The sequence below is a fragment of the Crocuta crocuta genome, unplaced genomic scaffold (assembly GCF_008692635.1).
Source record: "Crocuta crocuta isolate KB4526 unplaced genomic scaffold, BGI_CrCroc_1.0 scaffold167, whole genome shotgun sequence".
Taxonomy (NCBI): Eukaryota; Metazoa; Chordata; class Mammalia; order Carnivora; family Hyaenidae; genus Crocuta; species Crocuta crocuta.
Genome location: NW_027532406.1, coordinates 4020409 through 4034707, shown reverse-complemented (window position 1 = coordinate 4034707; position 14299 = coordinate 4020409). Strand labels below are relative to the sequence as shown.

Genomic DNA, 14299 nt, shown 5'->3' with positions numbered 1-14299 from the left:
TAAGATTTCAACAAACTCTTCTGGAAGGTGGTTATTTAAAAAAAAATACAGCAAATGGCTAGTGTCGTATTCCCCTCCTACATGCACGTCTGTCTTGCCTACGTTTAGAAATTTTTATTTTGACAGTTTCAGACTTATAGCAAAGTTATAAGAATAGTAAAAAGAATTCCTGGATACCTTTTATCGTTCTTTTTTTAATCATCTACTTTAAGTAAAGCATTCTTCAGCTGAATTTTGTTTTGTTTTTCTGTTCTTTGTAATGTAGTTATTGTCAACAAATTTCAGCCATTCAGTTTAATAACTGCTGGAGCCCAAGTAGTCTAGTTAAGGCTGTCTGTTGTCCGTGATGCAGTCATAAGTCGTAGGAAAGAAAGTACAATATACGTTCACTTCACAGAACTCCTGTTTGGAATTCATGTGTCCTTCATCAGCTCTGCCCCATTCATGCTCTCTCCTTCTGGGACTTGGACTAGATGTCTGTTAGATCTTCTCGCTCTACCCTACAGATCTCCTATCCTCTCAGCTCTCATTTCTACCTATCCCTCTGTCCATGCAATGTTCTGGAGGATTCCTCCTGACCTTCCAGTTCACTACAACTCTTTCGCTATGTCTACATTGCTGCTGAACCCATCTGCTGAGCTCTTAATTTCAATTACCGCATTTTCAGCTCTACCATTTCCATTTGTTTTTCAAAACTGTTATGTCACTTTGCTTTTGTAACAGTTCCCAATTATCTGATAACAATTTTAAGCTTGGCTTTCATCCCTTTGAACACAGGAAGCATAACTGTTTTTAGTGTGAGTCTGATGACTACAGAATCTCGTGTCTGAGTTTTGGATGTCTGCTAACAGAGAGTAGTCCCCTCATATGCCCAGTTATTTCTGTGTACTGGCCATTTTGGGGAAAAGTTCCTTGGAGGAATATTAGCAGGTGGAGGGTGATGAAACGGTCTTCTGCAGATGATTTTTCTTTGCAGCTCCCAAGTGCCTGAGGGCACTACCGGTGTAGAGCCTCCTTCATCCAAGTTCAAAAATTAAGTCTCTCTATTGTCTCCTTTTAGAATCTTTAAAAATTTTTAATATTTATTTATTTTTGAGGTGGGCAAGGGCAGAGAGAGGGGGACAGAGGATCTGAAGCAGGCTCTATGCTGTGAGCACAGAGCCCGATGTGGGCTCGAACTCATGACCATGAGATCATGACCTGAGCTGAAATCGAGTCAGCCACTTAACGGACCGAGACACCCAGGAGCCCCCGTCTTTTAGAATTTTAATTTTTTTACTGTTTGAGGACCCTCTTTGTCATATTTTTCCCTCATATTTTCTATATCTTCACCTTTGCCAGACATTTTCTATCTTGCGATCCTTAATTGAATATATATTTATGTGTGAGTATAATTTCCATGAATTCTCTTATTCTCTAATTGACCTTTTCCACATTGTTACTTGATGAGTTAAATTCTTCAAAAAGCTGTGCGTTTGCTCTGTTAACATGTTTTCTACTTCACATGATTATCAAGAATAATGTGGGACGCCTAGGTGGCTCAGTTGGTTAAGTGTCCGACTTAGGCTCAGGTCATGATCTTGCGGTTCATGGGTTCATGCCCCACGTCGGGCTCTGTGCTGCAGCAAGCTCAGAGCCTGGAGCCTGTTTCAGATCCTGTATCTCCCTCTCTCTCTGACCCTCCCCTGCTCACGCTGTCTATCTCTCTCTCTCTCAGAAATAAAATGTTGAAAAAAAATTTTTTTTTAAAGGAATAATGTGACTGTTTTCGATACTATGGACAAAACTATTACAAACTATTTGTATGTCCAAGGGAACTGAGCTTAGTAAGTGTCAATAGTGTAGAAGTATAAATAGCTTAGAGACGAAGTGACGTCTGTTCAGTGATTTTGCTTACCTAAATAAGATTAAAATTTCCAGTCACAGAAAAAAAATGTCAAGTCACATGTTAGGTAGTAAAAACAACACCATCATTACAGTGGAAATGAGATAAAATAACTTAAGGCCATATTCAATTTGCTGTTATTCATCCTGATATAATAGTGCAATGGGACAAGTGGTGATAGCCTCTCAAGGAAAGTCTTTCTGAAAGAGCAGTTTTGAAGAAAGAAAGAAAAAAAGAATTCTAACGAGCCATGTGACTAAGAAGTAATTTTCAATAACAGTATATAATATGGCTGCATACTGAGCTGGATGATGAAAGACACAATGTTTTCTCCCTTAGAAATAATAGTTTCTAAACATTAGTCTTTCTCTGTGGTCATTTATATATAGATAAGTATGTGTGTATGTATATATACATGTATATGTTCCACACCTAACATGGGGCTCAAACTCATGACCCTGAGATTAAGAGCTGCATCATGCTCCACCAACTGAGCCAGCCAGGCGCCCCTGGTATCTTTTTTTTTTTTTTTTTTAATTTCTATATAGTTTCTAGTCTCACATCTCTTCTCTAGAAAAAAACAAAAATGAACTCAGCCTTTCAATATTCTTCTAATACTTTGAAACAAAGTAATCATTCAAAACAAGAATCTTCACTGAGAGTGTTTAAGAATTTAATTGTGCATTTGTTACTTTGGGACAAACTAAAGGGCTGGCCAGGGAGGGAGATGGGAGGCATGTTCTACATTTTGACTTTGGTAGTAGTTATACTGTTCACTTCATGATTATTTGTTAAATGTATATGTATGTTTCACGCACTGTTCTATGTACATATTTTACCATTTACTTTTCAAGTAAAATACTAAAAATCAATATGGCTATTTTTTTTTTTTTTTTTTTTTTGAGAGAGAGAGAGAGAGTGAGAAAGAAGAGAGAATCTTCTTTCCAGGATGGAGCCCTGATGGAGGGCTTGATCTCATGATCCTGAGATCATGACCTGAGCTGAAATTAAGAGTCGCGACGCTTAACCTACTGAACCACCGAGGCACCCCCAATACAGTTAATTTAAAAGCACCAATCCCCTCTTTCTCTAGATTCAAAGATTCCTATATATAAAATGGAAAAGGCACAAATTCATCTCCTTTTTACTTGGTTTATATTTTCCAGGAGTTTTAAGTGCCTAAAGAAATGGCACTTTCATGATGGCCTTTGATTCTGGACCTATAGCATTTTCTTCCTATTCCTTCCCAAATACTGTAACAACTGTGTCTTTATTTGTACCACATCACCTCCTCTACTGAGTACAACCCAGGGCTCTAATATCTCCTCTTCACTCTGCAGTGTGAAGCTATGCTTTTCAACAGTTAATACTGCACTCCTGTTCAATCTGCTGACAGCAGTCTTGGAATCATGATTCTTCTGTTGCTTCAGGTCAGTTCAGAGGCCCCCCAAACAGACTGCCATTAAGACCACTTCTCTCTCTGAGGCTGGCAGTTTCTGACTGTTCCACTTGTGAGGGAGCAGTTATTTCTGGCAGTACATCTTTAGGTCAGCATGATCTCTCCAATTACAAGTTTATCACTGCCTTATAGATAAACAAATAGCATCTTTGTTTCTATCTCTTAGATTAGAAATGGAAACTCTCTGAGGGGATATTACCCTATGAATTTGGCCCAGGTCATCTTCATGAGCACATTCTCCTTTCAGAGCCATCTGTTCATCTTCATAAAAACCCATCACAACTACATATGCTCCTTTTCTGGTTTGAAAAACACAGGAGAATCATTCTTTACTTGTCAGTTCTTTCAAAGTCCTTCTTAAGGTAAGAGAATTCTTATTTTAGCTATGAATCACTCAATACTGGTTTATTACAGCTGCAACAACTCTCAAAAGAGCCATACAAAAGAAAAATGTGGCTTCTACCTCCCAAAGTCATTAAAGACTTTTTTCTTTCTTATTAAGGCACCCAGAATGCATAATATTACACCCAGCCAAAGGGACCGAATTCCCTTCGTGGGGGAGAAGAGCAGCTGGCTGTTACTTATTACATTCTTAGAGCAACGTGTGGTGACTTGCTTTCTCCTTTTGTTTCTCTTTGAATAGTAGATGAAGCTGATTTTCTTCCAGGGCTGCTTCTCATCACCAGCATTCCTGATCCTTGACCTAAGCAGCTGTTAATATGCTACGCACATATGCTTGGGCTCCTGAACAACCAATGCAGTTGACCTTTTGGTTTCCTCCACATCAGCTCCTCTCTTGTTAGTGCAATTGATGTTTTCTCTTTCTAAAAATAATAACTTTATCTGATACAAAACTACATATATAATTCATTGTTTTTTTGGAATCTTTTTTTCCCCAAGGGTGTCAGGACCCATGGGTTCTTATGTTCTAATTGAGAAAGGCACGTTCATTCATGGTAATTCCAAAACGCAGACTACCATTGCTACTTCTGTGTTTGGGCCTGGGTAATTGTTGGAGGCCACATTTTACCTTTATTCTCAAGGAAAACTGAATTCCTTTGATGGAATATAGGTGAAAGATTATATTTACTGCAGCTAATGATTAGAAAGTAAAATATTAATGTATCAAAAGACACTTTGTTCTAACTATCTGTGTTCAAAGGAACCTCTCCTCCATACTTGTAACTCGCTCCCATCATTTTGTATTATAATTGCCTATTAACTGTCTGTACCTGCCAAAGACAGGAAGCTCCTGGAAGGTAGGGATTGTATCATAATGACTATTTTATCAGCAGGGTCTGGCAGATGGTATACAGCCAGTAGGTATCTCTGATGGTGTTGGTGTTACATTCAATTCAACGTTAAATTCTTAATTAGTCACAGTTTTAGATGAACTGGCACACACCATTGCCCCAACATTTATGAAACGACTTCTAATCAGACATTATTACAGTTCAAACAGATATGCCCAACTTCAGATACATAATGATCTCTACCTAAACACTGAGCTTCTTTATGGGAGGCAGCAGAGACAATGCTAACTTGTGATTTGAATCCTTTTGCTCTCATTTCAGACTCAGCTACTATTGGTAACCTTTGGCAAGCCACCTGCACCATGTTGGATCTGTGCCCTTAGAAATTAAAGTGGGAAAGTGAATTAAGTGGTCTCTAAGTCCCTAGCTGACCCCAGCTCTAAGACTGTGACGAGGTGTGAACCAGTTAGGGTACTACTAACATAGCAAGCCCTTGTTAACACTAGAGGGAGCTGCGCCCATGCCATCACTAGTGGGGAGGAAACTTTCAAGGCAGAGCATCTTTAAATTGGAAGACAGACTTTCCTGAATGAGAGAAATTAAGTTTCAGGTGAGAGACCCATGCTGTTCATATAGCTACTGCACAGACTTTCTGCCATGACCTTCCTCTTGTTGATGTCAAAGTGCCCCACACTTGACTTTCATCAGCACACCCTCTGAACTCTAATTCGGATCCCAAAAGAACCAAGTTGGCTTGAGTCATTCCTATAGATTTCTTTCCCCATTCAGTCTACTTTTCTTTCTTAATCAAACTAACAACAATGACAAAAAAGCAAAATAACTAAAAGGCCCAGAAAATTAGACAGAGGAAGAAAAAGATTCATATCACACCAAAGATGTGGCCGAGGAAGAATCGGTAAATGGCTGCGGAATTAATTAGCAGCTTTCCACTCAAACCAAAGCTAACATAGCTACTTTGAAATCAAGAAAACTACTCAGAAAGAGGAAAGACATCAAGGAAAAGAAGGAATCGACACAGCTCTGCAGTGTAGGAGCCTGAATGCCTGCCTAGGAGTGGATGCAGTCACTGCCCTGCTGGGTTCTGTGGTATGAAGTCTGCAGGTGCTGAAGTGAGATCATGAATTAGAGGTAACGGGGTTGCATTAGGCAGCTGGCAAGAAAAGTGTCAAGTGACCAGATAAGGCGATGGACGATGAGGTGGGGAAGGAAAAAGAAAAAGCATTTTTAAAGTTAAAGCTTACTCTGAAGTTATATACACACACTCTCCACCCGGCTCTAAAAAACATCCAATGGCTTTGAAAATGTATGACCTAAACCTCTTAAAGAACAAGTAAAATGAAGAATTAAAAACCTCTTCGTTGCATCAATTTATGTTCATGTTTGCCCAGAGACACAATGACATGTTAACCTGATAGAGAGGGCATAAATCATGGATATTACAGAATGTGGTCTGTAGGAGAAAGATAAATGCAAACCTGAAGAACACTTTTTATGGGAATTTCATAGATTACTTTAACACTCAGGAAGCAAAGCTTCAACAGTCAGAGACCGACCGCCTACTTTTCAGACAGAGGCTATTCCTGAGTAAAAACAAATTACAAAACAACTTTAGAGAGCAGTAGGTGAAGAGAAAAGTCTACTAGAACAAAACAATTCTTTTTCACTTAAAAAATGGAAACTCGGACCTCCAGAGGTAAAATACAAAGTAAAACTCACCATGTTAAAATCAACCTATTGCTATCAGTCCAAGTAGCTTGAATACTTGTTTCTTAAATCATCAATTTCAATTACTCTAAGAGATATCACAGCCTCAACAGATTAAAAAAAGATTTCCCTTTTCCTTTAGGACATTAAAAAAAAAAGTTTTTCTTTTTTAGCTAGTCTTTCAATCAATAATCCTTATGGGAAGCATGAGAAAAATGTACTTTATTGTTAAAAGGAAAACAATTTGTCTTCCTCTCTTATTTTAGGACACATGCCAGAGAATTTCCAATTCACCTGCTATGTACTGACCTTTAAAATGTTTCGGCCATCAAATGATTCTCTTTCCTTGAAGATATATTTGCCATCCGCTGTGTAGAGATTGTACCTGCCTTCAGCTGTAAATATATCAAAGATAATGTTAGAAGAGAAGCGTGGGTTATTTACGTTTGTTTCCTTTTGGGTTTCTATAGGTACAACTAGTAAAATGTACTACCTGGAAAGTGGTAGAGCAGGAGGGAAAAGCAGCAGGCTAAATCAAGAGGCCCATCCAGTCTCAGCTGTCATCAATTTAATATACATTTATTCATTCAACACTGTCCAAGTACTCGAGATAGGTTATGTATGTAATTAGCTACCGTCTTTTTTTTTAATTGAACTATAGTTGACATCAATGTTATATTAGTTTCAAGTGTACAACATAGTGACTCAACAATTCCATACGTTACTCAGTGCTCATCATGATAAGTGTAGTCACTATCTGCCATATACCATCTGTCATACATTATTACAATATTATTGACTATATTTCTTCCCTATGTTGTACTTTTCATCTCTGTATATTATTTTTTAATTTTTTAAATGTTTATTTATTTTTGAGAGAGAGAGAGACAGAGAGAGAGACACAGAGACAGAGTGCAAGCGGGAGAGGGGCAGAGAAAGAGGGAGACATAGAATCTGAAGCAGGCTCCAGGCTATGACCTCTCAGCACAGAACCCAATGCAGGACTCGAACCCATGAACAGGGAGATTATGACCTGAGCCAAAGTCAGATGCTTAACCAACTGAGTCACCCAGATGCCCCTATTTTATAACTAGAAATTTGTACCTCTTAATCCCCTTCACCTATTTTGCCACCCTACCTCTCCCCTCCCCTCTGGCAACCACTGGTTTATTCTTTATAGTTATTAGCTGGATTCTATTTTTCTGTTTGTTTTTTAGATTCCACGTATAAGTAAAATCACTATGGCATTTGTCTTTCTCTGTCTGATTTATTTTACTTTGCATAATACCCTCTAGATCCATCTACGTTGTCACAAATGGCAAGAATTCATTATTTTTTATGGCTGAGTCATACTCTGTTGTATATGTATATACATGTGCATACAAAGACACACAGACAGACAGACACACACATACACACACACACGCACACACACACCACATCTTTATTCATTCACCAAAAAGACAAAAAATAACAAGTGCTGGCAAGGACAGAGAGAAAAGGGAACCCCTCCTGCACTGTTGATGGGAATGTAAACTGAAGCAAAAGGAGAGAGTTTCCTTAAAGAAGTTAAAAATAGAAATACCATACAATCCAGTAACTCCACTTTTGGGTATTTGCCCAAAGAAAACAAAAACACTAATTCAAAACGACGTGTGCACCCGTATGTTTACTGCAACATTATTTAGAATAGCCAAGATATGGAAGCAAAGTGTCCATTAATGGATGGATAAAAAAGATGTGGCATGTGTGCGTAAAATGAGCCATATTCTTAACCAAATTACATCTATTCTATGGATCTCAGCTCATTTACATAGTTACAGGTTAGGATTAGGTGATCTCCAAAGGTTCCTTGCAGTCTAAAAGCCCAAGATTTTGTATAAGCTATATGCATTTTAAAATATGTAAAAATATATAAAAATCTACACATTAAGTAGCCGAAAATGCTGGCAATCCTGATTTGGGTTGCAACCAACATGATGTGGGTTGGTTTAAGGACCCCTCCATGAGAAAAGCACCCTTCAGTTCAAAGTTATATTTACAGACATTCTACACAGAAATGCAGCAAATCTATGACCTTAGCCTCATCAAAGCTATGCTCTTAACTCCTTGTGTTAATTTAGCATGCTTATTCCAAAGGACATAATTTCAAAGGAAAGGGATGACAGGTAAGAAAGAGTAAAACACCTCATTCCTGTGTCCTTTTCTTTTTTTTTAATGTTTTATTTACTTCTGAGTGAGTGAGAGAGAGAGACTGCGTGAACAGGGGAGGGTCAGAGAGAGAGGGAGACACAGAATCCGAAGCAGGCTCCAGGCTCTGAGCTATCAGCACAGAGCCCGACGCGGGACTCGAACCCACGAACCGTGAGATCATGACCTGAGCCAAAGTTGGGCGCTTAACCGACTGAGCCACCCAGGCGCCCCTCCTGTGTCCTTTTCAAGTACAAATTCATCATACAGACAAATCCAAAGTATAGAAAATTCAAAGCATCCTTAAGAATTATTTAACCCTCAGAATATTTCTAAGATATTTACCCTTTCCTGCCTACCAAGAGACACTCAAAAGTATTTCTATTTCCACTTTGGAATATGCTCTTTTATTATATACAGCTATGGAGACTACCAAGTCAGAACTGATAAAATATGTCCAGAGTGCTAACTCTATGTGCACAATATATGTTAGCTAGCCAACTGGAATCACACACTGGTAACTTCTAATGACAAAGTATTCACTTAATCAAAGATCCCAATACCATGCATATTTCACAAATTAAAAACAGTCCCCTGTTAAGAGGTGAAACTTTGAATTCATGGACACTAAGTATCAATGAAAAAGCAGTAGTGACATCTGAAGATTGAAATGTTTAATGACAGGTTCAAAATCTGTAAGTGGCACTAGCCATCAGGGAAATGCAAATCAAAACTAAAATGAGATATCACCTCACATCAAAAATGACAGCAATAACCAAAAAGACAGATAATAACCAGTGTTGGCAAAGAAAGAGAGACACTGGAGCCTTCACACACTGCTGGTAGGAGTGCAAAATGGTACAGCCACTTTGGAAAACAGTCTGGCATCATCTCAGAGAGTTACACACTGGTTTACCACATGACCCGAAATTTCACTCTTAAGTATATACCCGAGAGAAGTGAAAATATATGCCCACACAAAAACTTGTATGAAAATGTTCACTGTGGCATTAATCCCAATAGTCAAAGAGAAGAAATGATACAGATGTCCATCAACTGAGAAATGGCTAAGATGTGGTACATCCATACAGTGGATGATTATTCGGCAACTAAAAGGGAACGAGGTATGATACGTGCTATCACATGGATGAACCCTGTAAGCACGGTGTTAAGTGAAAGATGCCAGTCACAGAGGATCACATATTGCATGATTCGACTTATACAAAATTTCCAGAGAAAAGGCAAATTTATAGGACAGAAAGTAGACTGACGGTGGGTGGGACTACAAGGTTAAGGAGTAAGGAGTCACATTGCCAATGGGGTTTCGTCTTGGAGTGACAAACGTGTTCTAAAATTGATCATGGTAATGGCTGCCTAACTCTGACTCTACTAAAATCACTGGATTATATGCTTTAAATACTGTATGAATCATATAGTATGTGAATTTATTTCAATGAAAGTGTTATATTCAAACCATCTCTCAGTAGGAAAGGATAACCATACTGTGAACACAGAATATTTTCTTACGTGAAGCTCTGGTGCTAACTGAATATAAATCTGGACCCACACAAAGATACAGGTTCCTGCATAATTCAACTCTTTTATGTCAAAAGGTTAGTTAATAATGGATCATGCTAAGAGCTCTGAAGAAAGATTTAAGGACTAGGACATTTAGAGAATGTACTACTGATGGTATTAAATGTCTCATAAAATACTGTCTGTACCTGCACTGTCCAAATCAGTAGCCACCAGCCATATGTGATTAATTTAATTAATTAAAATTAATTAAAATGAAAAGTTCACTTTCTCAGTCTTCACTATCCACCTCAATAACTACATGTGGATAGTGGCTGCCATACTGGACATCACAGATACAGAATATAGATTTCTATCATCACAGGAAGTACTATTGGATGGTGCCGGATACAATACAACTTCTGAACCAACCAATCTATTGTATACTCTAGAGTTCTGGAACTCTGTCTTTACATAGTGATGTTAAGATGTATATCACCTCAGAGGATCTAACTCTATTTCCAAACTTAAAACTGACCATCCAGAACAAATAAATACCAAAAACTCCTTTAAATGTTCACAAGGTACATACATTTATAAATATGAAATATTCCAGAAAATTTTTTTCTGAAATTCTACATATTCTTCTGCAATACTACTATCCCAAAGAAAGAAATGCATTCCATCAGAACAAGACCAAGTATAGAGCTTTGGAATCTATGAACTATCCGAATAAGAGTCTATAGGCTTTGACTAAGTCGTTTGAACCATTTTTTATCTCTGTGTTCCCAAAGGTAAAATAGTGCTTTATTTAGAAAAACCTTAAATAAAATACAATCTAACATCATAAAACATGAACGCTAGAACTAAAAATTGGACAGCTACATGTCTCTTAGTCCTACAATGACTCTAACCAAATGGGTTTAATATAAATGACTTCCAGTTGGGATCTTTGGCATATACTTGAGATAAATAAAAAGATGGACAGATGACCCTTAACAATGGGGATAAGGGGCACCAACCCCCATGCTGTTGAAAATTCATGTATAACTCTTGACTCCCCTAAAACTAAATTGCTATTGTTGACTGAAAGCCTTACTGATAATATAACCAGTTAGTTAATACATATTTTGCATATTATATGTATTATAGACTGTATTCATATAATTAAGAAAAAAGAAAATATTAAGAAAATCCTAAAGAACAGGAAATACATTTATAGTACATACTGTATTTATTGACCTGCATAGTTCAAAGCATGTTGTTCAAGGATCAACCATACTTTGACAAAAAACAGGACACACAAACCATCCTAAAGTATAAATCTACAAATAGTTTATGGGGTCAAGTCCTGATGGAGTCTTCCTCTTTAGATTTTCTAAAACCAAGGTCAGGGTCCTAAACAAAGGAAATAAAACCCATTCCAAACACTTGTAATGCTGAATGTGCTAGAAAAGCTTTCACTTGGTGGGGAGAGGCAATGGAAAGAAAAGAAGAATCCTTTTTGAAATGTAGATTATTGTTCCAAATCAAGGGTTAAAACATGGCATTTTTATATAAAGGCTCAGATTCCATGAGTGGAAAAATTATTACTCTAATTCAAGGTTTCTCAACTATGATGCTACTGACATTTCTAGATAGTTCTTTACTGAGGCAGGCTGTCTTGTACATTGGAGAGTTAAGCAGCATCCCTGGCCTCTACCCACTAGATGCCAGTAGCAAAGCACCCTTAACCCTTTAAATGTGACAACCGAAATGTCAGTAGACAATCCCAAATGACCTTGAGGGGGGCAAAACTGCCCCTAGTTGAGAACCACTGGTCTAACCTTTACTTTTACTAATCTTCCTTCCTTCTTTCTTTTCAAAAAAAGAAAGAAAGAAAAAAATGGTTACCAAGTATTGCATGAGACACAGTTATACTTTTATTTATTTTTATACTTTTAAAGTCCACTCATTTATTTGGAGGAGAGAAGAGGCAGAGAGACAGCGAATCCCAAGCAGGCTTAGCACTGCCAGCATGGGGCCCAGTGTGGGGCTTGATCCCATGAACTGTGACATCATGACCCAAGCCCAAATCAAGAGTTGGACACTTAACCAACTGAGACACCCAGGCACCCCTGGGACACACTTATACTAAAATAATTATTCAGTGTTTACCTAAAATTTACCTGGCCATCCTGTATTTCTACTTGCTAAATCTGGCAACGCTATGGGCAAAAGAAATCAAAGATCTAGAATGTCATGGTCCCATGCTAGATATGTCCCTGCTCACTTCCACTGTGCTCATCAAAACACATCAAAGGTTCAAAAAAAAAAAAAGATATACCAGAGATTCTTTGATAGCCCATTTTGTTTGAACCCCAGGGATATCATAAGGCCTTACTGCTCACAAACTATGCTATAGTTCTATATTCGACTTACCATTGGGGTCTTTCCTGAATAGAGTGTTCATGACTGTAGCATGGAGTTTCACACTATTCCACTCTTTCACTATTAGTCCAGATGCCTGAAAACGTTCTAGCACTCGATCGACTAATTCTTGCAGCCTGGAGAAATTGAAGACAGAAGCATAAAAATCTTAGTAAACTCCTGAATCCCTGATTACTGATTCAATGTTTACAGAGCATCTGTTCTGGGCCAATCACTGTACAAGACCCTGCATAAGAGGAGGGAGAGAAGCCACCTGCCTTATGGAGCAGATGGACATGGAAACCAATAACTGTAATGTATCATGGTGAGTGTTAAGAGAGGGATCACCTGTACATGGAGAGGGCTGGGTCTTCCCAGGACATTTAAACATGACCTTGAAGCCTAGCATCTTGGGATAGGGCTCAAGAAGCCAGGCTCAACAGAGAGGTACCTAAAAGGAAGTGCTTTATTGCTTCATCCAGTCACAGATCCTAAAGCTACCATGTAGGCAATATGCTTCCCAGGATCAAAAGAGGTCTGGTACACTCTAAGACATTTGCTCACTGGGAAAGAGCATGCACCGTGAAGATCCCAGTAGCCCTGGACACTATCTCAGCGTTTCACTGAGGCTGAAGCATAGTACCCATAAAGACAACTGTAGGAAAATCCATAGGCTGCATGACTGTTCCTCATGTGGACTCCAGGTAGCTCTAAGCAGTAAGGGGTCCTGCAGTGGCAATTCATTCTAGCACCTCCACCAGAAACAATGCTTGCACAGAAGTTTTCATCCTACGCAGGTGTTTTGCTCAACAGCTTGAAGAACTTCCTTTACCCTTTCTTGTAAGGCTATTCTAGTGGTGATGAACTCTTCAGCGTTTGATTCCTCTTTCCTTCAGTTCTAAAAAACAACTTTGCTGGTTATGCCGACAGAAGGGGTCAGTATCTCAGCAAGTGTGTGGTGAGCAGATCTTGGTCCAAGGCCTTAGGAAGCAGCCAGCTTCTGTGACCACCCACTCGTCTGATGGTAAAATGCAGCCTGTGGCTTCTACATACTGTGCCAAAATATCCAATCTGAGATAGAGGCAGCTGTCACTGGATATGTGCTGAGTCCGTATCAAATGACAGAGAAGTGTACCTGGTGGCAAGTGCAGGGAGCAGCCTGCACCTTTCAGCCCTTCCTTAGCCGTCTCTGAGATTAGTACTGATGCTAACTGACATCTCTGGCCCCAAATAATCTTCCATTAGTCACTAGTGTTCTAATGAACAATAGACTTCACATTTTTTGGATTTCACATTTTTAGACATACGAGTAATACCCCTTTGGGTCAAACATCACCTCTTTTCCTGGATACAAGTAGCCCTGAGACATTTACAGAGCTCGGGAATCTTCCATTGCTTCTTGGGCCATGGCCCAAGTGTAATGGCCCACGGTGTAAGTACTGTGGCCAATGAGCAGGGCTAGACAGGTTTGCTTTATGTGAGATATGGGTCAAGCCTACCCATGTGGCCCATTTTGTAGCCCATCTTGCCTTAGACAGAACACTGGCTGCAGCAACTCAGTTGCTTGAGGTCTGTGGACAGTAGCCTCTAGTACCCCTACCCCCCAGTGACCTTTCACCCATTTAGATGTGGGCAAAACAACTTTCTGCTTGCACTGCATACACTGCAGCAAGAGGAAATTGCTGTTACTATCCCCCAGAAATTGACTCGGGAGCACAAATTATTATTTTCCCTTTCATGGTTTGCAGGCTCCAAAGTTCCAAATTAGTCTTCTTAAAATACTAAGTTCTTTATCTTAATTGTTTTTTTTATGAAATAGTGTCTACGAGCCAAAAAATATTTGTAACATCAGTAAGCCATAGT

At 38.8% G+C, this 14299-nt stretch overlaps 1 protein-coding gene across 7 annotated transcripts in view; it reads right to left on the bottom strand.

Moving 5' to 3' along the window:
- ASCC1 (activating signal cointegrator 1 complex subunit 1) overlaps positions 1 to 14299 on the bottom strand; it is a 104567-nt gene that overhangs the window by 18610 nt on the left and 71658 nt on the right. For all 7 annotated transcript variants that reach the window (XM_077778488.1, XM_077778494.1, XM_077778495.1 and 4 more), the window contains exons 8-9: positions 12449 to 12573; positions 6632 to 6717 (exon numbers count right to left, since the gene is read on the bottom strand). In XM_077778488.1, the coding sequence (XP_077634614.1) occupies positions 6632 to 6717; positions 12449 to 12573 (211 nt within the window). The remainder of the gene's footprint in view (positions 1 to 6631; positions 6718 to 12448; positions 12574 to 14299) is intronic.